Source organism: Lynx rufus, unplaced genomic scaffold, assembly GCF_022079265.1.
Source record: "Lynx rufus isolate CCGP_SWC_20201006 ecotype Redwood Valley unplaced genomic scaffold, mLynRuf1.p SCAF_1, whole genome shotgun sequence".
Taxonomy (NCBI): Eukaryota; Metazoa; Chordata; class Mammalia; order Carnivora; family Felidae; genus Lynx; species Lynx rufus.
In genome coordinates this window covers 116,394,985-116,422,317 of record NW_025814823.1, presented here as the reverse complement: position 1 = coordinate 116,422,317, position 27,333 = coordinate 116,394,985, and the positions used below count along the sequence as shown (strand labels likewise).

At 48.2% G+C, this 27,333-nt stretch overlaps 1 protein-coding gene across 2 annotated transcripts; it reads left to right on the top strand.

The window, feature by feature from the left end:
* Positions 1–3,132: 3,132 nt before the first annotated feature.
* HBEGF (heparin binding EGF like growth factor) lies at positions 3,133–15,962 on the top strand. 2 transcript variants are annotated; one of them, XM_047098743.1, is made up of 6 exons: positions 3,133–3,451; positions 3,639–3,812; positions 6,867–7,044; positions 12,460–12,615; positions 13,415–13,505; positions 14,545–15,962. In XM_047098743.1, exons 1-5 carry the CDS (start codon positions 3,406–3,408, stop codon positions 13,485–13,487), a joined length of 627 nt encoding a protein of 208 aa, XP_046954699.1. In that variant the 5' UTR covers positions 3,133–3,405; the 3' UTR covers positions 13,488–13,505; positions 14,545–15,962. The 2 variants fall into 2 exon arrangements, with proteins under 2 accessions (XP_046954699.1, XP_046954779.1); XM_047098823.1 differs by having other exon boundaries at positions 14,454–15,962.
* Positions 15,963–27,333: the final 11,371 nt, after the last annotated feature.

Below are 27,333 nucleotides of genomic sequence, written 5' to 3'. Positions count from 1 at the left end.
GAGTCAGTGTCCCATGGAGCCTGTCTTTCCAGAGACCAGGGAACCTAGCACGGGGCTGGAGGTTAGGATGCCAGGATTTCTGCTCTGGATTTGCCTCCTTGTGACTCACTGGTGGCCCAGAGCCAGTCTCCAAGCCTCAGTTTGTTCATGTTCCATAGACACTTGGGGAAATGGAGTGGCCTGTTTGGACTCTGCTTCCTTAGGAGTTTATCCATGGCACTTGACAGCTGGAGAGCAAGTGAAGGAGGAGGACATGAAAAATCCTGCATAGTTGTGCTTTCCCATAAACATCTATTTGATGCTCACAGGGATAGAGAATACAACCCAGCATCTACCTCAGCCTGTAATGTCTTCTGTTATCTGTCCCTAGCCTTTGCTTCAGTGTCACCTCATATCCATCCTTCCTTTCTGGCCTTCTTGCTGTTCCCTGAATGCTCCAATTTGTTCCCACTTTAGTTTTTGCACGATTTGCATGACTTGGAATGCTTTTGCAACGGATGACCACAAGTCTGTTTCCTTCTTTTTACTCGGGCCTCAGCCTACATGTCACCTGCTCAGAGAGGACTTTGCTGATCAGTCACCAAATCTCAAGTGTCATCTCAGGCACTGGGACACATCATCCTACAGGATGTCATTGTATTTTAACTTTCCTTATAACATTTGTAATTGTATCTGCTTTTCCTTTTTTATTTACTTAATACGTTGCCTGTCTCCCTTTCTGTAGAACATAAGCTCCCTGAGAACATATTCTTAGTTGTCTTGTTTACTGCTGTGTCCCTAGTGCCTGAAAAGCATTCAGTGTATGTTTGTGGAATAAAGACGACAATGAGGCTGCCCCACCGTGAATCGTGATTCTTTTTTTTTTTTTTTTTTTTTTGGTCAGAGGACACTCAAGGTTCTCAGAGGGGAAGTGACTGTCCCAAAATTATTCCAGGCCTTTTGTCTTCTTTTTCCATGCCCTTCCCGTAAGACCTGGCTGACACGCAAACCAAGGTGGGGTGAGGCTCCTAGGTGTGATGAAAGCTTGGAGTTGCCCCATGAATGGGGCTAAGGCTGATGTGGAGGTGAGAAGGCGGAAGGACAGAGCATGCAAAGGGAGAGGCAGGCTGGGACAGGAGAGCGGGGTGTGAACCTGGCAGGGGGGGGGGAAGGGGGTGACTTGGCTGTGTGTCAGGAAGTGTTTCCCTCCGCCCTCCCCTGGGGAGAGCCCTGACCCTAAGGTGGCTTGGTTTGGGGGAAGGAGGTGGTCAGGCAGCTGCTGAGAACTCAGGTGTGGCCTGGGTGGTGATCATCCAGAGAGGTACTAATGATCACCCAGAAGAATAATCCCAAAGTGGCACTTGGCCAAATAGGTGATAGGTGAGCTTCCGCCTGATACCAGCCCAACATATAGCCTCAGACCTGGGGAGAAGGGAGAGAAAAGAGACTTCTAAGGGAATGGAGTAGTTAGGATAGAATGCCTAGTGATAATAAGATAACAGGTCACATTTACTGAGGGCTTATAATAACACTGGCAGTGTACTTACTGCTTTATATATGTTTCTTTGTAAAGTCTTTATATTTTTTAAGTTTATTTATTTGCTTTTGAGAGAGAGAGAGAGAGAGAGAGAGAGAGCAAGCATGAGCAGGGGAGGAGCCGAGAGAGGGGGAGACAGAGAATCCCAAGCAGGCTCCTTGATTTCAGCACAGAGCCTGATTCGAGGCTCGAACTCACAAACCATGAGATCATGACCTGAGCCAAAACCCAGAGTTGGATGCTTAACCAACTGGGCCACCCAGGTGTCCCTCTTCATTCAATCTTTAAAAAGTTCTCTATAAAATACACATTATTATCATTCCCATTTGAGAGATTTGGAAATTGAGGCACAGTGAGATTAAATATCTTGTTCACACTCACTCAATAAGTGGCAAAGTCAATATTCCAACTTAGATCTGTAGTGATTCCAGATAGTGATTTCCATAGTGTTTCCTATGGAAACCTAAGCCTGGGAGTGGTTGCTAGGGGCAAGTCAAGAGGGCAGATCCCCTGCAAAAGTGGAGACGGAGAGAGACAGTGGGATAGCCTGTGTATAAATAGGAGGCCTGTTTTTATCCCTACACATGGGCTGAATCAGGCAAGCAGCTCTATCTGGCACAATCTGAGGGCTCTGAATGCCAACCCAGCCCTATGTCATACAACTCCCTCCCCAGTACGTCCCTGGGAGCTGAAATATCTACTGGGAGAGTAATTTCTTTGGGTCAGGACACTGACTGCCGAAGACCCCTGTAAAAACACATAGGTTGGAAGAGAAACGCATCAATCTCCTGGCACCTGTTGAAAATAGCAACTTAGGCTAACCAGCTGGGTCCTGTGGAAGACGGTCTCAGTTTTTACGTTGGAGAAGAAGGTGCTGTTCCAAGTCAAAAAAAAAAAAAAAGTATGAGGCTTGCTGCACAACCGTTGTCTTTCCAATCCCAGAAGCCTGGGAATTATAATCCATAGTTCAAAAATCTTAATGAAGACTTTATCCCCCTGCGAGAAACATGGAGCGAAGCCACTCTAGCTGCTGGAGGAATACTAACTTCCTTTGTTTTTGCTGCAACTGCAACTCTGATTACTTGTAGCTCATGAGACCTGCTGCCATTCGTGTGTCTAATTTTTTTCATGCGTCTAATTTTTAAACGATAAAATAAATTATCATTTACTATTTGCTGTATTGCTAGGCAAAAAAGGAAGTGTCTCCTTTCAGAAGGTGACATGGGTGCAGATCCCTGGTTTGGAGCAGGGATGGCTGGAGGGACCAGCCTGGAACCAGCGCAGAAAGAGAGGTGTCCAAGGGCAGAGCGTAGCAGTCACAAGGCTGCAGCGCGACAAGCGTCTGGGGAAAGGTAGGAACTAGTCCCCGCCACCTGCCGGTCAGTAGCACTACCCACAGCCTGGCGACGGCTGCCCTGGCCTTGTCCCAAAATATGTGAGCGCCGCCCCCTACTCCCGCCCCTTCCCCCGCCGCGCCCGCGGAGTGGGGGGCTGCGGGGGTTGCGCGGCCGGCGCCGGGAGCCGGGCGAGCGGCCCAGCGCGGGAGGGGGGGAGAGGGCGGGGCGGAGCTTCGGCGCCTCCCAGAGCCTTATTCCCAGCCGCGCGCCGGGAATCGTTCAGTCGACCGAGGGACCTGCGGGTGGCGCGTGGCTGACCAACCTAACCGAGACGCAAGGGCTTGGGCGGGCGGACTGACTGAGCAATCGGACAGACGCCCGGCGGCCGCTAGCTCCACGCAGGTCCCAGCCAGGCTTGCACCCAGAGGCCCGCAGCAGACCGTACCGGGCGCAATCTCCTGCGCTCCGCCCGCCCGGGCTCCCGTGCCAGCGCCCCGTGGCCGCCGCCTCCAAAGTGATTGCTGCCTCGCCGCCTCCGCCGGGTCCAGGACCATGAAGCTGCTGCCGTCGGTGGTACTGAAGGTCTTTCTGGCTGCAGGTGAGAGGGCTGCCAACGCCCCCGGAGGTCGGGGGGTTGGGGACACTGTGCTGGGGGCACGGGGGAAGGTCGCTGCGGCGACCCCAGCGCGGGCCACTTGGTGGGGCCCGTGCTCCCTGGCGGACGGGCGCCAGCATTGGTGCGTGGTGACCGCGGGGTCTAATGCGGCCTTGCCCCTCACCCGCAGTGCTCTCGGCATTGGTAACTGGCGAGAGCCTGGAGCGGCTTCGAAGAGGACTGGCAGCTGGAACCAGCAACCTGGACTCTCCCACTGAATCAACAGACCAGCTGCTGCCCTCGGGAGGCAGCCGGGGCAGGGAAGTCCTGGACTTGGAAGAGACAGACCTGGACCTTTTCAGAGGTGGGTGTGAGGGCTCCCCATCCTCGGACCCCAGTGGGCAATTGAAAAATAAGTGGATACAGGATTCATGCTGTTTGGGCACGCTTGTGGGTTGGAGGTATTCATGGAGGACTTCAAGGAAAAGCTGCGGGGCCTGACAAGCATACTGGGGGATTCTGAAATGTGGGTCCCAGGGTCTTTCTTGCTGTTGAATTTCACATGCCGAGTTGCTGCCCTTCTGGGCACATTGAGAAGGCAGGGGTCTGGGGTCTTGTACATTCCTCTGGGGTAAGCTGGAGTAAGGAACAAGTCATGATTGAGATGCTTTCCCTAGAGTTTCTATACAAAAATGGGTGCAAGTCTTGATTCCTATATCCAATGACTATAATGTATAAAATGACAGAGGTGGAGGTCCTAGGAATATAGTAGGTGTGTAGTCTTCTCCATCTACCTGTCTCCAGGTTGGAGAAACAGAGGGGAATGAGGAACACTTGGCCCCCCAGGTGAGGCCAGCACCTCCTGGGGAGGCTATGAATGGTGGGCACTGAGTCCTTAGGGAGATATACAGAAATGCTGTGTGTCCACAAATCCTACACAAAGCCTGGAGACCTCCTGACCATCCTGAGTCCTTGAGAGAGACTCCAAGGGAGGAAGGGCCAGGTGGGATCCTCCAACCAGCAGATGTGGCTGTGGTTGAGTACTGGCACAGGGCAGAGTCCAGAGTCTCCAGCATTGCCCACTGCCCTGCCCCAGGCCACCTGCAGTGATTCTTGAGGGTGGAGCAGGGATCGAGCCTTGGGGCCCCAGAGTTACTGTATTTGGTTGGAAAGATACCCACCTGTTCTAGCCCTGCTGCTAGGCCGGCTCCTCAGCCACCGTTCCCTCTCCTTACCCAGAACTTCCCTCAGGTGCTGTCTCTGCTTGTATAAATCAAGGGTCAGCTCTAAAGCTGAGCCTGGGCTGCCACCCTTCGTCTCCTCATAGTAGCCTTCTTGGGCCACCCTGGCCGGAACAACCTGGATTCTCCTAGCCCTCTCCTCCTAGTCAGGGCAGAGCTGGGCTGTGACTCACCCTCCACCCACACGGCTGCTCCTCATACCTCTGCAAACCTGACTCACTGCTCCCTGTCCCTGGCAAGAGCCTGGCTGTCACCCTGTCACTCTCTTCCTCCCCTGTCTGATTGACTTGGCCCTCCTGCCACAATTTCACCACGGCTCTGGTCACTCGATTCCTCTGAGCATCTGCCTCACCTTCTGAGCTCTGAAGGTGCTTGGGTCTGCACCAGAGGAAACTGAGGACTACTGCACCTGCCTGCTTTCCCTTCTCTTGGCTTTGCTAGGTGAGGTCTGAGGATCCTATCATCTAAAATGAATAGCCATTACCATTTATTAAGTACCTACTGTGTTCTAGGCACTCATTATGCTATTGTGGGTTAATTAATCCTGTAGCAACCCTCTCAGATTGAACTCCTGCTATCCACTACTCACTAAGAACCCCAAGGTTCAGAGAGAGTAAGCCATTTGCCCAAGATTGCAGGAATGAAATTAGAGCACAGATCTGCTGACTTCAGAGCCCATTCATTGTTTCATTCCTGGTTCAACATCCCAGGTGCTCTAGACTTGTCCAGGGGAAGGGACAAGGGTGTATGAGGCACCTTGGTATATTGGGAAAGAATACAGGACATGGATGGAGTCCAGAGACCACATTTCTGATCTCAACCCTGCATGACTTTTACCAAGTCATGCCTTTGGGGACCTCAGGTTTTTTATCTGAAAGTGGAAAGCCATGATATCCTTTCTTTTTTGTATATATTAATTTTTTTTTAACATTTATTTCTTTTCAAGAGAGAGAGAAAGTGCAAGTGGGGGAGGAGCATAGAGAGGGAGACAGAGGATCCAATGCAAGCTGTGCGCTATGAGCACAGAGCCCAACGTAGGGCTCAGACTCACAAACCGTGAGATCATAACCTGGGCCTAAATCAAGAGTCAGCTGCTCATCTGACTGAGCCACCCAGGCGCCCCCATGATATTCTTTCAAGTCACTTCCAGCTTGAGGATCCTGAGTCTCTAATCTAATATGTGATGTTCACCCTTCTGCCAGACACATGGCTACAGCCATGGAGAGTGGGCACATTTTTTTCTGCTGGGAGCAGGGGATGGGGGGACTGGCATCAGACCCCCAATGGGCTGATGGGTGTAGCCCATAGTCAGTCCCAGCTGGATGTGTGAGGCTATTTTTCCCCCTTTGAAGTGTGGAAAGAATGGGGGGGGGGAGTCATCATTGTTCCAGTTCCTTCTGGATAGTTCCTTACTTTCCATATTTCTCCCCCTTGTATACACCATACTCCCCATCCTGGAAAACTATAAATGGGACATTAGGCGATAAATGTAAATAGACATTTGAGAGAAGTGGTGAGCTGCAAAGGGCACAGAGCAGGGTAAATATTCTGCTTAAAGTCAAAAAAGCAAGGCCCTGACCAGGCATGGCCTGCTTGTGGTCCCCAAGCCTGGCTCTGGCCTGAGCTCATGGTACCCTGGTGCTAACAGGTGCCTCAGAGGGGGCCACCTGGACATGTACACTGTTGTTATTTTAGGAGCCCCCCCCCAAAAAAAAAACAACCCTTCCAAGTACCTTCTCCAGAAGCAATTTTTATCTCTGACACTGTCTTCCTGCAAGTGGGTCACTGAGTGCAGCATCAGGAAATGAGGCTGATTTAAGGCCAAAATAGAACCAAGTGGGTGTGGAGGAGTAGATGGGGACGGACGGTGGAGTGAGGTTGGTAGAAATGCCCCGTCAGCTGCAGTTACTCAATAGAAGCTAACATTGTTAGAATGAAGTTCTTAAACTGAGTTTGCGAAATGTGTTCCTTGGGACCCCTGTAGCCTCTACTTCCTCCTCTGCTTTCTGGTTGTTCTGCCCAGTCCTCCTTTAGCCCCTGGGAGGCACTGAGCCAAGGGGTCTACCCAAGTCTTCTCACTTCAAGTGGGGTCACAGAGTATGTTTTCCGTCCAGACATGGATGGAATTCTTAACCCCAGGAAAGTCAAAAACTTAACAGGGTACTTTTCTCCTGCAGCTGCTTTCTCCTCCAAGCCACAGCCTCTGGTGACACCCAGCAAGGAGGAGCGTGGGAAAAAAAAGAAGAAAGGCAAGGGGTTAGGGAGGAAGAGAGACCCATGTCTTCGGAAATACAAGGACTTCTGCATCCACGGAGAGTGCAAATACGTGAAGGAGCTCCGGGCTCCATCCTGCATGTAAGTGTCCCTTTCCGGGCTGACTCTCCTCAGCACACTCTTTGTCAGTAACGTGGCTGTTCCTCGTTGTCACTGTTCCTTGAATTCATAATTCTACTCAGTTTCTTCTCAATCTTTAGGCGGAAGTTGGGAGGAGGGGAAATATTTTTAGTCAGCGGAAGGGGCTCTCCCCCGCATAGGATGTAATTTCCTGTGGTGTAGGTTTGTGACGCTCTTTCATCCTTGGGGACATTTCCTGCTTGCTCAGACACGAGCATGTGGCTAGGAGAGCTTATACCTGCAGGCAGGTCCTTCATTCCTACCTTATGCCCTACTCCAGATGGGAGAAGCCAGTAGGACACATGGCAGAGTAGGCTTCCTGAGGGGGAGTGGAGCTTCTGTGGCCTCCTTTCCCAAGCCCTGCAGGCAGGTATGAGGTGCAGTCAGACTCACACTGTGCAGATGTGTGTGCTTGGACATATGTCCACTCATATGAGTGAGCATGTATGGATTGATTTGAAGGAACGGCGGGACTCTACAGGAAGTGATCATCATGAGAGCAGGGAGAAGCCCCTCCTCTCTTCTTCCTCATCCCAGCAAGGGCCAGGAGGTGGGGGACATGGTAGGTATTGGCCTTTGGCCATGGGAGTGGGAGAACACTTCCTTTGTGCCAGATTAACAGGAAATGGAACCCAACCCAGTAGGCATCAGCCCCCGGTCAGGCAGCACCACCCCTTCCCTGCGTGGAAGGGCCATGGGTTCCGCAGCTATTCTGCTAGGCCAAACCCAGCAAACGGCAGCCTTGGCGACCCCTCAGGGGTGACGGCACAGCCATGCTTTCTGGCAGGCATAATGTCGCCACTGTGCCTGAGGCCAACACCCACATCAGACTACAGACATCCACTCTTCCTCTGGACACAAGGTCCCTACAAAGGACAGTCTTTGTGACCTGGGAGACTCTGGACAGGGCCAGGAGATGATTAGGTGCACACCACCTCTCAACCTGTCAAAAAGGCTGACTGCCTGGCATCTCTTCTGTTGTGACTGGTAAAGATCCCTTGTTTTTTTAAAGTTTCCTTGTCCTGTCTGATCTTACATAGCAAAGCTGCCCTATATTTGGCGGTTGGCAAGACATCACTCTACCCTGTCCATGATCACTTGTGTGTCCTCTCCTATAACGCTCTTGTCAGGAGCTTGGTATTGAAGAGAGTTGCTTTAGAGTAACATAGACAGTCCTCATAGGGTCTTGGGATAGGGTAGGGAATATTTGTCTTAAATTTGTAAAATGCTGTCATTAGCACAGGGTGGAGGCAGTGACTCTGAGGGTAGTCAAGATGGATTGAGGCCAGGAATCTGTCTGGGCCAAACTGATCCAGAGCTTTGGTGGGTGGTCTTCCACTGCTCAGCTGAGAACCTTTGTAAGGCTGCTGTCCTAGAGGGCTGGGCTTGACCCACCAGCTAAGGCCAGTAGATAAGGGTGCCCAGAGCCAAGGTGGCCCTAGGGATAGTGATGATATTCATGATGATGCCTTCTCTCCTTTGCCCCATAACTTCACTATTAACATTTAATATGAGCTGAGCCCTGCAGGTATGTGTTGAGTGCCTACTTGGTGCCAACTATTCTAGGGGATAGGGAATTACAGTCATGTCCTAGGATTCTCAAAAGCCCTAGGGAAGTTGGCAAAGGCTTGCTATCTCTAGTTGAAAGGTAAGGAAACTAGAGCCAGGAAGTAGGAAGTGATTTGCCTGAGATCAACAGCTAAATAAGTGGATGGAAACAGGACAGGGATTCAGGTGCCTGACTTCCAGTCCAGCGTGCTTTTCATGCCCCCAGGCTGTATTGGATGTTGGCCTGTGTCCTTCTTCCCTATCTGTCCTTACAGAGTTTGAATAGGATTTTATAGAGGGCAGCTGTTATGTTAGAGGTATCTTAAGGCTTTTACTAGCCTAAGGGCATGCCAACCTGATTTGAAGACCTTGTCTCTGCTTCCTAAGCAGATTTTCAAGGGGCTGGATTCAGTGTCTGATTTGGCTGCCCCCCTCACTCCGGCCTTTGGTACTCTGGGCAGAATGCAGCAAGAAGACACATAGTTCCTGGTTTGGGCAAATGTGATATCTGGTCACCTACCTTTGGGGCCCTTTGTTGCTCCTCCTTCCCTCTAGACCCAGGAACCACCAGCTAGGGTGTGTTCAGGCTGCCCTTGTGAGCGTGAGGCTAGCTGGCTTCCTAAGCCGGTCCTCCACAGCCACCATTCACAGGAAAGCCCTTTTGTGTCACCAGCCAAACGCTGCCCTCAAAGAGCAGTTTCCTGGGGCTCCTAACTAGCTGCTGACCCAGCAGCTGGCTGTGAAATTTCCTGTGGCTGGAGGAAACCTTGGGGCAGTCAGGCTGAGGAGAACTCAGTTGGAAGAGAAATGGGTCTGGAGCCTCCCCTTGGCCTCATTGGCCAGATCCTGAAAAGGGATGGTGAGCCCCCTTCTCTTTGGCTCCATCTGACTTTGGCCACCCGTACCTCAGGGCAGTACCCTCTGGCGTCTAATGATACAATAAGTCACAGTTTGGTGAGGCTTGGTCTTTTGCTAAGTGATTTTACCTGTATATTCTCATTTGATCTCAAAATACACTAGCGAGGCGGGTGTTTATTATTCTTGTGTTTCACATGAGGAAACCAAAGCTTACAAAGGTAAAAGTAACTTGCTCAAGATCACTTGGCTAGAAATAGCAGTGGGACTGATCTGGAACTCATGTATTCTGACATCCAAACTGGAGAAACCCAGTTTGGAAGATGTCTTTAGACCCTAGAGGGTTTTAACTTCTATTGTAACACAAATTCTGAAATGGGTCACAAACATTGGTAGGAGGAACATGTTCCAGTTTGGTGGGTTGCTGGCTCTGGGTAAGACACATGATCTTGCCCCCACCCAGGATGCTTGGAAAGTTCTCATCCCCCCTCCTTCCCTGGGGAAGCCAGGAGTCATCTGCAAAGGGAGGGGGAGGTGGGTAATATTAGGATGTTTACATTATTATCCTTTTGACTCAGGGTGGGGGTGGAGGGATTATGTAACTGAATTGCGGGACTCTGAGGCCAAGCTTTATTTCTATCATCTGAGTAACTACCTGTGGGGTTTGAGTGATGGCTGAAAGTGAAAAACAGACTGAGCTTCGGCTTCCCTTCCCCCGAGGGAGCACAGTCTCTGAAGTCATCTAGACTGCTGGGTTGAATCCTGGCTTTACCACTCACTAGCTGTGTAACCTTGGGCAAATTAGCTAAACAACTTAAGCCTCAGTCTCTCCATCTTTAAAATGGGGGTAGTAACTCCTACTTCAGAGAGATGTTTTTAAGATTAAATGAAATGATTCTTTTTTTTTAAGTTTATTTATTTATTTTGAGAGAAAGAGAGAGAGAGAGGCAGAGAGAGGAGAGAGAGAATCCCAAGCATGCTCTGCGCTGTCAGCTTGGAGCCCGACATGGGGCTCAAACCTATGAACCATGAGCCTAAGTTAAGAGTCAGATGCTTAATTGACTGAGCCACCCAGGAGCCCCTGAAATGATTCTTATAAAGCAATTAGCACAGAGTATTTGGCTCACATAAGCCTTTAATGTTTGGTATTTATTATTCAAGTTAATAATAATAATAGTAAAATAGTAAGTCAAAGAGCAGGGTCAGACAGCCCCAGGAACCCATCACCTCATCAGATATGTGTTTCCTTGGAGTAGCCTGCATTGTTCAGAGTAGAAAGAATCATGAATTGGAATCTGCTATGACTACTTTCTAGTCTTAGCCTTGTTGCTTTTTAGTTGTGTTACTTTTGGCAAATCACAATCCCTCTGACCCTTAATCTTACTCTTTCAATCTGTAAAATGGGTCTGTACCTGTCTACCAGATGTTGAATCTCAGCTGAGCTAGCAGGTAAGGCTAGTGTCTTATCAACTGTAAACTGTTATGCAGATGTGATTTCCCAAGGGCACTCCTAAGAGTGTCTTCCATAAGAGCAGGGGGAGGGTTATTGTTTTGCCCACCTTGGCTGATAGAACAGATTAGATTCATGGAGAGGCTGGGTAAAGAGCTGTGTGCCCTGCTATGTGTATATGGGCCTGACCCACATTTTATCCTTCAGTGAGGTGGTTCCCCAAAACACCCAGGAGGATCCAGGGCAGGGAGAGGTGCTTGGCACCCCACAAGCACAGCCTGGCCTGTCTGTTGCTGCCAGGTCTGGAGAGATCTGTTTCCCAGGTGCCTCTCGGCAGAAGGAAGGAATTCCTTGCTCTGAGGCACCATATGCATAATGTACTTCCCAGAGGAGGTGCAGCTCAGGATAGAGGCCCACCAGGTTCTCAGTGCTTCCTTCAGCAAGCTAGTGGCCTAAAGTCCCCAGGCAGACAGTGCCAGTGCAGTTGTGGGTGCAATTGGGGAGCAAACTGAGCTCAGAGTCAGACAAACCAAGACCACACCTCTGCTCTGCTGAGTGACCACTGGGAAGATAGCTCGGCCTTTCTCTAGCACGGGGCTTCCATCTACATCAAAGGGCCTCTCGGGTGCTCAGATAAAGAAAGGAACATGAATGTGCTTGTTCAACTGAACGCACTTCTGAGTCTTCCTAAGAGCTTCCAGGAAGTGCTTTATGTTGGAAGAGGTGGCTGTCATCTGATTTATTTCTCGAGTGTGAAAAGCCAGGGGGTTGTTTCTGACATTCCTCCACACTCTGGCAAGACAGCTGGGCAAGAAGTTACCTTGGTTTGTTTGCTTTGTCCTGTGATGAAGGAGGCCAGATAGCCCAGGGTTCAGAGGTCAAAAGTTGATGTTAAGCTCTCAAGTTGGGCTCTGCACCCAGGGGGAGCTGGGAGTTAAATGGAGGGAACTTGAGAAAAATGACTCCTGGCAAATGAACAGGACCTATTAATAGGCTGGGCCGTGGCTGAGAGGGACTGAGTGCTGGAAGCAGTGGTGGAGAAGCCTGGGTTTATTTCTAGGTCAGAGTTGAGGGGCCTCACTAGAGGGAGTGATACTCAGTCCCCTCAGCTCAACCCACCAGCTCATGGGCCTAAGTCTTCTGAAGGCCTTAAACAAAACCTCTTAACACACGTGTAATAAATCATCCACACATGGAACGTATCTAGCTAAGACCTTCAAGTCCTCCCTCACTTTTTCCCTGCCTGGAGTGGGAATCTCCAGCCAGACAGCCAGAGGAAATGGAGAAGGGGGTGAGGAATTGGGAAGCAAGGCCACAGAACCTTCAGAAGGGCTCCTCAAAAGTCTTCTACTGAATTCCTACTAGAAGGATAGAGGAAGGGCAGGAATCAGGATAGGAATCGGATCAGGGGTTGACAGACTGAGGCTGTGAGGACTGGGGTTTGGCTTAGGTAGATGGGCCATTGCCTATAGAGACAGGCCAAACCACTAACCTCCTCTCTGCTTTGTTCTGTCTTAAACCAGCTGCCACCCAGGTTACCACGGAGAGAGGTGCCATGGGCTGAGCCTCCCGGTGGAAAACCGCTTATATACTTATGACCATACGACCGTCCTGGCTGTGGTGGCTGTGGTGCTGTCGTCTGTCTGTCTGCTTGTCATCGTGGGGCTTCTCATGTTTCGGTGAGTATTGGGCCCCTGCAGGCTGTTTCTGCGTATCACTTCCATCCTTCCTCCTGGGTCTTCTGCCTGTGATCACATGAGCCCTCCCACCTCCCAAACTCGGGGCTAGGCATTTGACCGACATTCTGGAGTACAGGTTCTCTGGGAACCCGGCTTCTCTGGCATGACATGAATCCGGTGTCCAGAGCACAGGGCAAAAATTGTGAGGCCATAGCAGCTCCTGCTTCTCATAGCAGGCACAGTAACCCATCCATGGATCCACCTCTTCACACAGTTCTTTCTCTTTGCCCTGTTCTTTGGTGGCATTAGTATGTGGTTTGATAGAGCTTGGGTGGTATATGGTTATTGGTATAGTCTTCTAATTCTGAGGCATCTTGACCCCAGGCCATGTTTCTAGTCCAGGTTATGTTCTAGACTGGGGGAAACCTGCCAAGCACTCTGTGCCTGTTTTCAAGCAGTGTAAATTATCTGTCGTGAGACCTGGACCAAGTTGCCTGTCTTTCTGAGGGTTATAATCTTACAGTGATTGTAATCTCTGTCTACCTACCTCATCAGGATGTTGTGAGGATCCTGTAAATGAGGTGAAAGTTCTCAGCAAATTATAGCTTTTGCTGTTAGAGACAGGCATTCCCTGGGGCAAGTTGGGCGTTTGACCAGAGGTCTGTTGGGCTGCCATACCCTCTTGGCTTTTCCAAGTAACGGACAGAACCACCATGGCAGTGTCCTTTAGAAGGACCTTCTCTGGACCCACACCCTATCAAAGCAGGCAAATCTTGCTCACAAAACTTGTCTCCTTCAGGTACCATAGGAGAGGTGGTTATGATGTGGAAAATGAAGAGAAAGTGAAGTTGGGCATGACTACTTCCCACTGAGAGAGACCTGTGCTCAAGGTAATGGTCCATCCTTTGCCCCCTGGCACCATCACCACCTTTCCTAGATCTGTTTCAAGGCATGCTGAATTCTTTTTTTTTTTTATTTTTTTTAATGTTTATTTATTTTTGAGACAGAGACAGAGCATGAATGGGGGAGGGGCAGAGAGAGAGAGGGAGACACAGAATCAGAAGCAGGCTCCAGGTTCTGAGCCATCAGCCCAGAGCCTGACGAGGGGCTCGAACTCATGAACCGCGAGATCGTGACCTGAGCTGAAGTCGGACGCTCAACCGACTGAGCCACCCAGGCGCCCCAAGGCATGCTGAATTCTTCTCTTGACCTACGGGTTGGAGGATAGGCTACTGTGGAGTTAGGGTCTCCTTGCAGAATGGTTTTCAAAAAGGTTTTTGGTAGGGGCACCTGGGTGGCTCAGTTGGTTAAGCATCTTACTCTTGATTTTGGCTCAAGTCATGATCTCACAGTTAGTGAGATCAAGTCCCGAGTTGAGCTCTGCTCTGTCAGCATGGAGCCTGCTTGGATTTCTCTCTCTCTCTCTCTCTCTCTCTCTCTCTCTCTCTCTCCCTGTCTCTTTGCCCTTCCCCTGTTCACATGTACTCTTTTTCCCTCTAAAAATAAATAAATAAACAACAAAAAAGTTTATTTTTTTGGGGGGGGGGAGAGTGCACAAGTGGGGAGGGCAGAGATAGAGGGAGAGATAGAGAGAATCCCAAGCAGGCCCCACACTGCCATTGTGGAGCCCAATGCAGGGCTCGAACCCACAAACCACGAGATCATGACCTGAGCTGAAGTCAGATGCTTAACCAACTAAACCACCCAGGTGCCCCCGGCCAAAAAGGTTTTCAGTGGGTCATCTCCACTTGGGGTGACAGTTGCCACAGAAATATCCAAGAGAGATACCTGAGACAATAGCATCTTCCATCTTTGTCCCTTCTTCTGCCCCTTCACAGATGATCTTCCTACTTCCTGAGACTGGACCTAGGAAACTCTTAAGACCTATTAACTGGATCCAGCATTAAATGCCTTCCTCTTATGCTTTAGGAATCTTCTGGGGACTGCTACCTCTGAGAAGACACAGCTGATCGTAGACTCTGCAGAGGGAAAGAACGTCACAGCTAGTCAGGAAGATTCCTTCGTCCCCAGTTGCTATCTAGATTGGGCCTCCCATAATTGCTTTGCCAAAATACTAGAGCCTTCAAGTGCCAAACTGAATGTGTCAAAATGGGATCTTGATCAGAAGAAAGCAAAAGTGAGAGACCTTCATGCCCTTCGGATTCTCTCCACCAAACCCCACTTATCCCCATAAGTTTGTTTAAACACTTAACTTCTGGATTAAGATGCCAGTTAAATTCCATATGCTCCAGGATCTTTGACTGATAAAAAAAGGAGAGGAAGAAGGAAAGATTTGTGGATTGGAAGAGAGTAATAAAGATTGAGAAACCATGTACTCAAGTAGCCACCAAGGGATCTGCCATTTGGACCCTCTAGCGCTGGATTTGATGAGCTAACTGTGAAATACCACAAGCCTGAGAACTCTGAATTTTGGGACTTCTACCCAGATGGAAAAATAACAACTATTTTTTGTTTGTTTGTTTGTAAGATGCCTCTTAAATTATATATTTATTTTATTCTATGTATGTTAATTTATTTAGTTTTTAACAATCTAACAATAATATTTCAAGTGCCTAGCCTGTTACTTTGGCAATTTCCTGGCCCTCCACCTTATATGCCCCACCATCTGGCTCAGCATCGCACCCCTCTGCCACAAATCTGAGATGGTTCTGTGACCCATCTGTAGTCATCTATTATCTGTCCACGTTTCCGAAGACCTTCCGCAATCACAGTGCCAAAGGGGGAGGTCTGTAGGTCAGGATATAGGAGTTAACTTTGTCAGATCCACTCTATGAGTTGGACTGCAGTCTTGCCTAGGCGATTTTGTCTACTGTTTGTGTTTTGAAAGCCCAAGGTGCTGATGTCAAAGTGTAACAGATACCGGTGTTTCCCTATGTCCTTTCCCTGCCAAATCTCAGAAGAGGTTGGGCTTCTAGCCTACAGCTTTCCTGGCTCCTCACCCCCCCTGGCCCCAGGCCCGCAGAGTGGGCACTCCCTCTTCCCTGTGTCAAGACATTTCTCTTACTCCTGCCATTCTTCTGGTGCTACTCCATGCAGCGGTCAGTGCAGCAGGGGATGATCTAGAGAAGGTATTAGCAAAGAAAAAGGCTGAGGAGGAACAGGAAACATTGGAGCTGTTGTTGTTAATTGATAACCTACCAATTGCTACAGAGTTTGGAGGTGAGGAGGGTTTTTGTGTAAACCCACCCACCTCACCTAAACTAAAAAGGCATGCTGTCATGGCCCCTTCTGGAAGTTTCTGGTGCCATTTCTGAACTGTTACAACTCGTATTTCCAAACCTGGTTCATATTTATATTTTGCAATTCAAATAAAGATAACCCTTACTCCATAGATTTCTGTCTTCTTGTTTTAACTGGGAACTGGTCTAACAGATATTTCCTAAGCCCTGACTCAACATTAGGCTCTATGCCAGGCCTTTTTATGTACACTATCTCAGTATCCCTGACAACATTGTGATGGAGGTACTGTCATTGTCCCATTTTTCCAAAAGAGAAAACTGAAGCTCTTGGTCAGAAGAAAGCAAAAGTGGGAGCTCAGAGAAGTTATATAACTTGCCTGAAGATACACAGTTGGTAAGTGACAGAGCTGGGACTGGCAGTCTGACTCCAATTATTTGTCTTAATGCTTATATTTACTACCTCCGAGACAACAGAGAATAAACCTTTCACGTAGAAAGTTTGGCTGGCTGTAACCAGGAAAGACGTCCACCCATTCAGCCAACAGACTCTGGACTCAGAGCCTTGTCCTATGGTGTATATGCAAAGAGGCCTTGCCCCTGGTGGAAACAAGGCACCTTTGACTTCGTCTCATGCTGTACAGCCATCTATCAGCAAACCTTTATCTATCACTCCTACCTTTAGAACATATGCTGAATGCAGCCACTTCTCATCACTGCTCCTACCATCACCATGGTCCAATTCACCATCATCTCTTGCTTGAAATCTTGCAATGGCCTCCTGTGTTCTTTCTTCCTCCTGCTCCCATATAGCCCATTTCCAACATAAAAGCCACAGTGATCATGTAAAACATAATCTAGATCTCGTCTGCATTGCAGGCTTTCCCTGATGGACTATGAGACGATAGCACATCCCTTGGCCACGCTGCTCTTCTTATTCTTACATCGCTTTCTTTTCCACCAGAGCCCTTATCACCACTAACATATTCTTATTTGTTTATTGTCTATCTCTTCCTGCTACAATACTAGCTTCATGAAGGTAGGGGTGTGTACGTTGCTCTGATCCCAGATTCTAAAACAATGCAATTGAGTTGTAGGCATTCAATATCTGTCACTTGGATGAGTGAATAGAAGAAATGACTAAAATCCCAGTCAAAGGCCAGCAAGTGCACAGGTGTGTGATCCAATACTGGCCTGGAAGTGTGGTTGGGCCTCTGTCAGGGAGGGTGGATGGGGATGACAGGATAAAAGTGGAATTTGGAGCAGGTCATCTTGCCATGGTGTCCTAGGTAGACTGGAGGCAGAGGGATCCATGGGAAGGTCATTAGACAAGCACCGCCGGACTGCCCTTTCCTCATTCTCTTCTCTTAGAGAGTTGTGGTACTCTAAAATTTCTCCAGGAGCCCACACAGAGATCTTGCTTTTAAAACTTTGTGTGGTAGCAACTACCAGAGCTGAACCTATGTACATCCTACAACCCAGTAATTCCACTCCTAGGGGTATACAAAAGAGAAATGAATACATGTATTTACCAAAAAACATATATAGGAGTGATCTTAGCTTTACTTACAATAATTAAAAACTGGAAATTACCCTCAAACCCATCAATATTTGACAATGAAACGAATAAATAAATTGTCATGTATCTATGCAATGAACTACTAAATAGCAATATCATTGAATCTTACAACATAACACTGAGTGAAGAAAGCCAGACACAAAATAGTATATTCTTAGTGATCGTATTTGTTTAAAATTTTAAAATAGGTAAAACTAATCTATGGTGAAACAAATTAGGAAAGAGATTCCTGTTGGGCTCTGTAGTGACAGGAAGGGGGCAAGACAGGGCAACTTCTGGAGCTCTGATTAACGTTATGTTCCACAATCTGGGTGCTGGCTACTGGGAGTATTCACGATGAGAAAAATTCATCGAATACGGCTTGTGCATTTCTTCTCTGTATGTACTAAACTGCAATAAAAAGATTTTTCAAAATTTGGGTAGGAGACTCTTTTGCTATTTGCATCGTATAAAGCTCTGTAACGTACCAGTATATTAATTCGGTAATCAGAGACAATAGTACAGATATCAGAAAAAACTGTGGAGCAGTGACTTACTTTGAACTCTTCACGGGGCTCTCTCCCCTGCTCCAGTTTTCAAGCTTCCAGTCCTTAACCCAGGCTTGGCTTTTCAAACCCATTTTGTTTCTCCAGCTCATGTTTCCTGCAGCCTCGAGGCTTCCTGCCTTTCAGGGGCTCTCTCCTGCCTCTGCTGCGGCTGCTGGGAACTCCTTTACCTTCTGCGGAGCCTTCCTGGGCCTCTGTTTGGTTGATATCAGGCCCTGGGAGCCTCTGAACTTGCAGTTGGTTCTCCAAATTGGCTAGCAGAAGTTATCTGGCCCCCCTGTGCTCTGAAAAACATCCGCCTCTTCTCTTATGGTCCTCCCTTTTGGCCGCCTTTGCAATACTTTTTTTTATAGCGTTCATCACAATCATGATTAGGCTAATAAATATTTGATGGTCATGGAGTGCTCACTGAGCACAGCCCACTGGGCCACACACTTCACAGGCTTTGTCTCAGGTGCATCTCATCACAACCTAGGATGAAGGTGCCCTGACTACCCGTGTTGTTGATGCCTAAGAAGTTTAACTCAGAACTTTAACTTCCAAGCCTTCGCTCTAACCACTAAACTACGTTCCCGAATGAGTTCTTAGGGCCAGCCTTGTTTTCTCTTCTTCCCATATTCATCCTGAAATAACACTATAGTGAGGAAATCATATGAAAGGGATCTTAGAAAGCAACTCCTCAGATCCCAAGAGTTTCCTTCCCTGCCCCCAGTTTACACGTTCACAGGAGAAGATGTGGGGTGCCTCATCAGGGGACAGGGGGAGGAACAGGAGAGCAGGCTGACACAAACTTGGGTCTGAGTCCTGTGTTTATTAGGGAGTGCCCTCATGCATGACACCTGACTTCTTTGAACCTGTTTCCCTGTCTATAAAAGAGATACTAGGTACACCCACCTCAAGGAATTGCAAAAATGTTATGTGTGAACAAAGCCAGGGCCAGGCACATGCTAGATAGTCACTAAATGTTGGTAATCATTAGCTACTTGTCCAAGGAACTGATTAGTGGCACATGGGGGATTGAAACCCAGTCTTCTGATTCCTAATCCACAATTTTTTCCTTAGATGCAAACAGTGCTTCTCAACCACTGTTTTACATTTTAATGTCAACTTTGGTTTCAAAGGAGCATTAAAGGGTCTTAATAAATTTTTGTGGGTTTAAGAAGCCATGGAACAGCAAGCATCTCTGTCCAAATATATCACTCAACTTGGCTGGCCTGAAATTCTTCCCTTTGTCAACAATGCCTGAAATTCAAGCTTCCTGCTTAAGAATGCTAATACTTCTGGGAATAGCTAAGCATCCAGAGGCTGGCATTCTTTGTTGATGTAATTCATTTTAGCTTCATTCATTCAGCAAATATTTGTGGAGGCCTCCCTATCACCTTCCAAATGAAATCTGAAATGAAATCTCTGAAGAAGAGTACATTTTGATGGGATGAGGGTGAGGGAAGAAAAGAAGGAGAAATACTTCTGGAGCAAAGGCACTCATTCATTCATACAAAATGTTGAGTGGGCACTTATAACGTGCCAAGTACTATTCTTGTCACTGGAGAACAGTGGACAAGACTGATACATGGATCAACAATATATGTATAAATAAAGAAATAGAATAACTTCAAAAATAAGTCGCGCGCACACACACACACACACACACACACACAAGAATGATATGCTGAAGAGTCACTGGGAATTAATTTATATAGGCAGCTCAAGGAAGGTCAATCTGAGGAAGTAATATCTGGACTGGGACAAGATCAGATGAGGCATAAGTGAAAGTCTTGAGACAATAATAAACATAGTTTGTACGAGGGACAGAAAAAGACCCCCAGGGTGCAGCATAGTCATTGAAGGTTGAAGAGGGAGGCAAGGACCAGATCATGTAAGGCCTTGTAGACCATGGTGAACCATTTGGAAGCCAATGGAGTGTTTGGAGTGGGAGAGTGATATGATTTGATTTATGTTTTACAAATATGACTCTGCTATACACAGAAGAGGTTCTAGGGGACAAAAGTGGAAGGAGTAAGACCAGTTGGGAGACCCATGCATTCATCCAGCATGCAAGACATGCTGGTGGCCAGAATTATGGCAGTAGCAGAGGCAGTGGTGAGAAATGATCCGGTTCAGGATATGTTTTGGAGGAATTACCTGTAAGATGTGCTGTCAGACTGAATGTGGTTGTTGCGGGTAAAGAGGAATCAAGGATGACTTCTTGGATTTTAATCTGAGAAACTGGGTAAATGATGGTTCTATTCATCAAGATGGGAAGGAATGAGGGAGGAGTTCACAGGGGCCATAGAAATAAAAAATTCTGGGGTACCTGGGTGGCTCAATTGGTTAAGGGTCTGACTCTTGGTTTCAGCTCAGATCATGATGTCATGGTTCGTGGGATTGAGCCTGGCATCAGGCTCTACACTGACAGCGTGGAGCCTGCTGGGGATTCCCTCACTCTCTCTGCCCTTCCCCTGCCTCTCTCTCTTTCAAAATAAATAAACTTTAAACAAAATTTTTAAAAAATGAAAATAGTTTTCTGGACATATTAAATCCATATGGGACTAAAGAGGGCACTACAGAGAAGGCAATGAAAGGATGGGAGATACAAGGAGGAAAAAAAAGAGAGGCAAAAGTGTAAATAAGAAGGACCTGAGGGGCGCCTGGGTGGCTGAGTCGGTTGAACATCAGACTCTTGATTTTGGCTCAGGTCATGATCTCGTGGTTTGTGATTGTGAGCCCCACGTGCACTGATAGTGCAGAGCCTGCTTGGGATTCTCTGTCTCTCCCTGTCTCTGTTCCTCCCTCCCTCCCTCCCCCCCCACCCCGACTCAAAAACAAATAAATAAACATTAAAAAAAAGGGACCTGAAACCAGAAGCAAGTAAGGACACCTGACATTTATATGTTGTTTCATAGTCCAAAGTGCACTCCTCTTATAGAATCTTATTTAATCCTCATGATGCCCTAGGGATGTGGTGGTATTATTAACCCCAGTTTCATGAATGAGGGCCCCGAGGCTCAGAGGAGTAAAGTACATTGCTCAGGACTCCTGCTACCTAATGTAATTTTGCTTCTCATCCTTCCCAGGAGGCCCCAGGCTCTTCACTGACCATCAACGCCTATCTTGGCCACCATTCTCTGAAAAGAGAAGAGAGGGGAAGGCGTGTGTTTTCCTCCTTGCTGTGATAAGGTGCCCAGGCCATGCCTCCAGGGAACAGAACACCAGCTGGTGGAAATCTCTGAAAACCAACACTGGAGAAACTAAAAAAGGCTAACCTCAACCAAGAGCAGGAGGAAGAAGCTAGAATTGCCCCTTCCATGATTGGTTTCCGGAGTGTGAGGCCACCACCAAATTAATATAATTTGGAGGTTGTTGTGGTTTGGATTTTCTTTTTGAACTTTGAAAATTGCACATTTTTTCTTGATTGCCCCTTGATTGATGGAGAAGAGATCAGGGACCTCTTAGCTCACTGCCACCCACACAGCTGCGAAGGAAGCCAGCTGCCCTCTTGCTCTTCGGAGAACATCCCTCCCTTCCTCCCTCCATTCTTCCCTCCCAGCATCTTGGCCATTACTAAGCAACAGGGCATCTAAGGAAAAGGCCTCCTTTCAGGGCTGGAGTGCTGTAGTTAATGGATCATAGCCTGTGTGGGAGGCTTCCCCAAAGACATATGATGTGGGTGTAGGAACCAGACAGACGGGAGGAATTAAGTCACCCTTTTCCCCAACCCTTATTTTCTTGCCTAACCTAGAAGTCACTGGGTTGGCTTCCTTTTAATGAGGGACTACTTTTGTTTCTGCTGACCCTGGCTTTAAACAGCAGGCAGGCTTCATAGGGACTATGAAAGAAAGAAGAAACCACCAGCTTGTTCTTCATTTATGCTCCTAGTGTCTGAGTTAAGGCTATGTAAACCATGACCTCAACCCAAGTCCCTCTATGAAGGTCTGACTTCTTCTTTGGGGGGGATACTGAGTGAGTTTGGTGGCCCTGGGAAGCCCTGTGCCTGGGAAGGAGGGCCTGATCGGGTTCATTTGGGAGTAAGTATTCTCTCCTGCCCCGTGGATGTGACTCTGGACCCCGAAACTCCAGGCCTGAGAAGCCTGACCCAAGTTCAACCCTGCAGGTACAAACATCCTCTTGCAGGTGTGTGTTTGGGCACCTTCTGGAGAAAGTCTGCCACCCACACTCGGTCCCGGTGTGTTAGTCACCTCCTCCTCCATACTTCCATAGCACTGAGCCTTGGACAATGTAAGGAAAATTAGTCCTTTCCATGGCAGCTTTGGTGTTCCTCTCCCTGGCTTTCATCACACCATGTATTGTCATTGTTTGCTCATCTGTTTCTCCCACTGTGAACTCTTGGAGTCATGGAGCATGTCCTTTTGCACCTCTGTGTTCCTGCACCAAGCACAGCTCCTAGCATATCAGAAGTTCTCACTAAATGTTTGGTGCAAGCATGGATGAGAGGACAATGGAACAAATGAATGATGCATGAGTAAATGAATGAGTGAAGACAGAGTGGAAGTGAAGGGTTTAGACTCTGGATCAGACAAAGCTGGGTTCAAATCCTAACCATGCCACTTTCTGGTTGTTTAATGATCTTTTATAAAAAAAAATTTTTTTTAATGTTTATTTATTTCTGAGACAGAGACAGAGCATGAGTGGGGAAGGGGCAGAGAGAGGGAGACACAGAATCCGAAGCAGGCTACAGGCTCTTAGCTGTCAGCACAGAGTCCAACGCGGGGCTTGAACTCACAAACCATGAGATCATGACCTGAGCTGAAGTCGGTCACTCAACCGACTGAGCCACCCAGGCACCCCTGGTTGTTTAATAATCTTGAACAAATTATTTAACCTCTCAAAGCCTCCATTTTCTTAGGGTTTTTGTGAGTATTATAATGCATATAAAGCACTTCTCACAGGGCCTGGTGTAGAGTAAGTATTCAACCCATGATAGCTATTAACAAGCTCTGACTTCTAGCCCTCTGCTCTTTTTATGCTCGTGGGTCTTGTGAGGACCTCCTTTTCCAGATTCTTGGTCCAGCCTGCAGGATTGTCCCAGTGGGTGCAAGTTGGAGCCGGGGTGTGTAAGTGGTTGCAGCACTGGGCTTTGCCGAGAAGGGGAAACTGTGACAGGGGCCTGCCTAAAGCCAGCAAACAGGTCAGCTGCCACCCCCCATTGTCTCAGGGCTTCTTTGCTGGCGGGTGTCCTCAGGAAAACAGGAACAGTGCTGCCTTTAAGGTGCCCGGATGACAGCCACATCAAATATGTGACCTTTTCCTAGGAAGCCCAGTTTCCATGGTGAGTGGGGCCTCACACTCTTTCTCAAGCCACGTTCTGTGGTGCTTGGCCTGCTCTGGAATGTGATGGCAGTGGCCCCAACAGCTGGGTGGGACATCTTCCCAGGGGCTGCCCCTCCAATATGTCCAGGGTGGGTGAGAGGCTTGAGGTAGCCCTTGGGCTCTCTGATGCCCTCGCCAGCTCTCCAACCTGGAAAGATTTTGCACTGAGGCCCTGATGCTATTCCCCCACCCCCATCCTGTACACACACACTTAATGATGGCTCATGGCCAACTGGCTTCCAGGCTGGGCAGAAAGAAGGGGACTCTTTCTGTGATTCCCCATCTTAGGCCAAGGCCCTGACCTCCTCCACCTCATCTTGGCAGCTTGAGCCTGGAGAGAGAGCCTGCCTCCCTGGCCTTGGCAGAGCGTGTGTTCAGTCTCGGCCTCTGCAGCTGCCAGAACAGGAGCTGAATGCCCAGTGCTTCTGCCAAAGCTTGCTAACTTCTTTCTTCTTTCTCAGAGCTATGCAAACGGAGGCCGCTAAGGAATGCGGCAGTAACCTCCCCACCACCCGCCTCCCTCCTCCTTTGGCCTATGCTCCCCCAAGCTGCCAGGCTGGAGTCACATCAGAAAAATGCAATGAAAGAAAGAAATCCCCCAATGTGTCATGACATTACATTTCCGCCTGGTGCTCAGAAACAAGAAAAGTGGGAGAGGGAGGTGGAGTAGTGTGGTCATAGCTGGAGCCCTGTGACTACCTCACCTCTGTGTCTCCCTGGGGCAGATCACCTGCACCCCTGGGGCTCTGTTTCCTCATTAATAAGTAGGAGCTAATCACACTGACTCAGACTGCAGAGAAACTCTGAGAATTAACTATTTGCTATCATAAAAGAGGCCTGATATTCCTAAGAGGCCGTCAAGAGTGTCTACACAGCGGGTTTAAGTTGGCAATGATTGAACTAGTTCACTGCCCTCACATGCATTCGTTTAACACACATACGGTGATTCCTGCTCTGTTCTAGAAGCTAAACATGCAAGGGTGACCAGGACCCAGGCCCTACCCTCTAGGAGCTTGTGCTCTAACAGGGAAGATAGACAATCAACACGTCATAACAACCAAACGTGGAGACAGCTTTGATGAGCATAGCCCAGGGGTCAAGGAGGCCACTTCCTTGAGGAAGTGAAATTCAAAGTAAGGCAGGATGCGCAGCTATGGTCTAAGGGAAGAGGGGGTTATTAAGAGTGTTCTAGGCAGAGGTAACAGAACAGAGAGGGAGGATGATGTGAAATGAGTTTGGTATGACAGGAGTGTAGACAGACAACTGGGATGGAATCAGAAGAAGAGGTAAAGAGACTGCAGAGTGAGACCAGGCCGGATTATGCAGAGACCTTCACAACTGTGCCAGGGAGTTTGGACTGGTTCCTCAGAGTGTTGGGGAGCCGGTGCAGGGTTCTAACATGAGTGTAGGTAGGAGGTGGCATGATCAGATCTACTTTCAGGTAGACGACTCAGGCTGCAGTGTAGAGAATGGACCAGATGGGAAGCTACAGTAGCATAGGGAGACCAGGTGGTTGGTGGCTGTTACAGAGTCTGATGGTAGTAGCAGTGGAGAAGAAGTACAGGAATTTAGGAGATATGTAGGAGGCAAGCAGAGGATGACAGAAAGGGAAAAGGAGTCAAGGATGACTGAGTTTTAGGCTTCTATGCCTGGGTGGAAAGTGGAGCCATCCACTGAGATGGGCTGTTCTGGAGAAGGAGGAGCTGGTTGGGGGTGAAGACAGCTAGCCTAGTTTTGGTCGCATGAAGTCTAAAGTAGAGACCACCTTGTTGGCAGAAATGATTGGTGCACAGTTGTAGAGCCAAGTCTTGAGCCCAGGGATGGGCTCTGGGCTAGAGATGTATCCTTGGCCTGGAGAGAGTGAGGAGCTCTATAGTTATGATAGTGCTATAGCTGCTCTAACAGGCAAAGCCCCATCCTCAGGGGCCTGTCGCAGTAGTTTATTTCTCACTCAGGTTAAGTCCAAAATGGGTGGCCCTAACCCTAATTAATGGGAGATACTTTTGCAAGTAGCAGCTCAGGGACCCAGTTCCTTCCATCTTGTGTCTCTGCCATCTTTAACACACAGCTTCCAAGGTCACTATGACGGAGGAAGTGCATGAAGGATGGTGCATGGGAGATTCTATCACTTCCATCCACATTCCACTGACAAAAGCTGATCATGTGGTCAAACCTAACTACAAGAGAAGTGGGGAGATGTAGTCTAGATAGATGTCCATGAGAAAGAGGAAATGAGTTTGGCAACCAGCTACCCAGTCTCTGGCCCAAGAAAGCACAGGAGTGGATAAGATCACTTAGCAAGTCTGAGGCTTGTTCCCATTCATTTGTCCCCATTTTTACAGGCCTACACAGGCACAGGGCACACAGAAGTGAAGATTAGCAACTGCTTCCCCTGCCTACACTCACATTCCCTAGACCAACGGGAGAGGGTAGGTTCCAGCCCATGTTGGTGCCTCTGGTAAGTTGGGCAGATCTTCAGGCTGACATGGTCCTGTAGTGGTTAATCATGTTGGCTCTGACACTGGCCACTCCTGCCTCTTTCCTGAGGCTAGCTGCCACTCTCTCTCACTTCTTTTCCTTCATCTCAACAAGCATTTATGGAGTATCTGCTATGTGTTGGGTACAATGTCCAGTTCCAGAAATGCAGCAATAAGTAAGGCAGAAATCCTTGTATTAATTCATCTATTTGTTTATTGTCTGTCTCACTAGAATATAAACATCATGAGCACGGTGCCTGGGTAGCTCAGTCGGTTAAGCGTCTGACTTTGGCTCAGGTCATTTTTTTTTTTTTTCAACGTTTATTTATTTTTGGGACAGAGAGAGACAGAGCATGAACGGGGGAGGGGCAGAGAGAGGGAGACACAGAATCGGAAACAGGCTCCAGGCTCCAAGCCATCAGCCCAGAGCCTGACGTGGGGCTCGAACTCACGGACCGTGAGATCGTGACCTGGCTGAAGTCGGATGCTTAACCGACTGCGCCACCCAGGCGCCCCTTGCTCAGGTCATGATCTCACAGTCCGTGGGTTCGAGCCCTGCATTGGGCTCTGTGCTGACAGCTCAGAGCATGCAGCCTGCTTCAGATTCTGTCTCCCCCTCTCGCTGCCCCTCCCCTTCTCAAAAATAAATGAAACATCAAAAGAATTTTTTAAACATTATGAGCAAGGTATGTGACTTGTCTTGCTTATCTTGCCTATCACTGCCTCCCCAGCTGCTAGGATAATGCCTTGCACATAGTAGGAATTCTGGAAATAATTGTTGCATAAATCCATAGTTGAATGGAGGCGTTTTGGAGAATCATATCTACAATGAGTGCTATGAAAAGGGGAAAACAAGGTTCTATAGGGTGGCCTACAGCATAGTGACCTAACCAGGTTCAGGGGATGAAGAGAGGTCTTCCTGAGGAAGAAATATTTAAAGTTGGAGTTATGGGATAAGTGAGTGACAGGCAGATGGAAGACCATATACAAAGGCCAGGCATCAACAGTGTGCATGGAGGAACAAAGGATGCTCAGTGTGGCTGGAGCCTAGAGGGGAGGGAGGGAGTCACCTGCAAGATGAGACAGAAGGGGCAGGCAGCGGCCAGACTGTTATGGCCTTGAGGGACCTCCCGAGTCTCTGTCCTTAAGGATGCATCACTCAGCAGCTTCTCTGACATGCAACCATTATATTTCAAGTCATTGCTGCAATGACTTGAAAAAAAGTCATTGAAAAAAAGAGGACGATTTTTTTTTCTTTACTTTATTAGTGATTCTCACCTCATTGTCTCAATAATGTTTCAACTGGGGTTGGAATTAAAGTTCCTGTTTCCCAGGGGCACCTGGATGGCTCAGTTGGTTAAGCTTCCAATTTGGTTTTGGCTCAAGTCATGATCTCAAGGTTTCATGAGTTCGAGCCCCACATGGGGCTCTGAGTGTGGAGCCTGCTTGGGATTGTGTCTCCCTGTCTCTCTCTGCCCCTTCCCCACTTGCACTGTCTCTGTCTCTCTCAAAATAAATAAATAAACTTAAAAAAAAATAAAAAATACACACAAAACTATGCTAAATGCCATGAAGGAAACATGTAAGGTGCT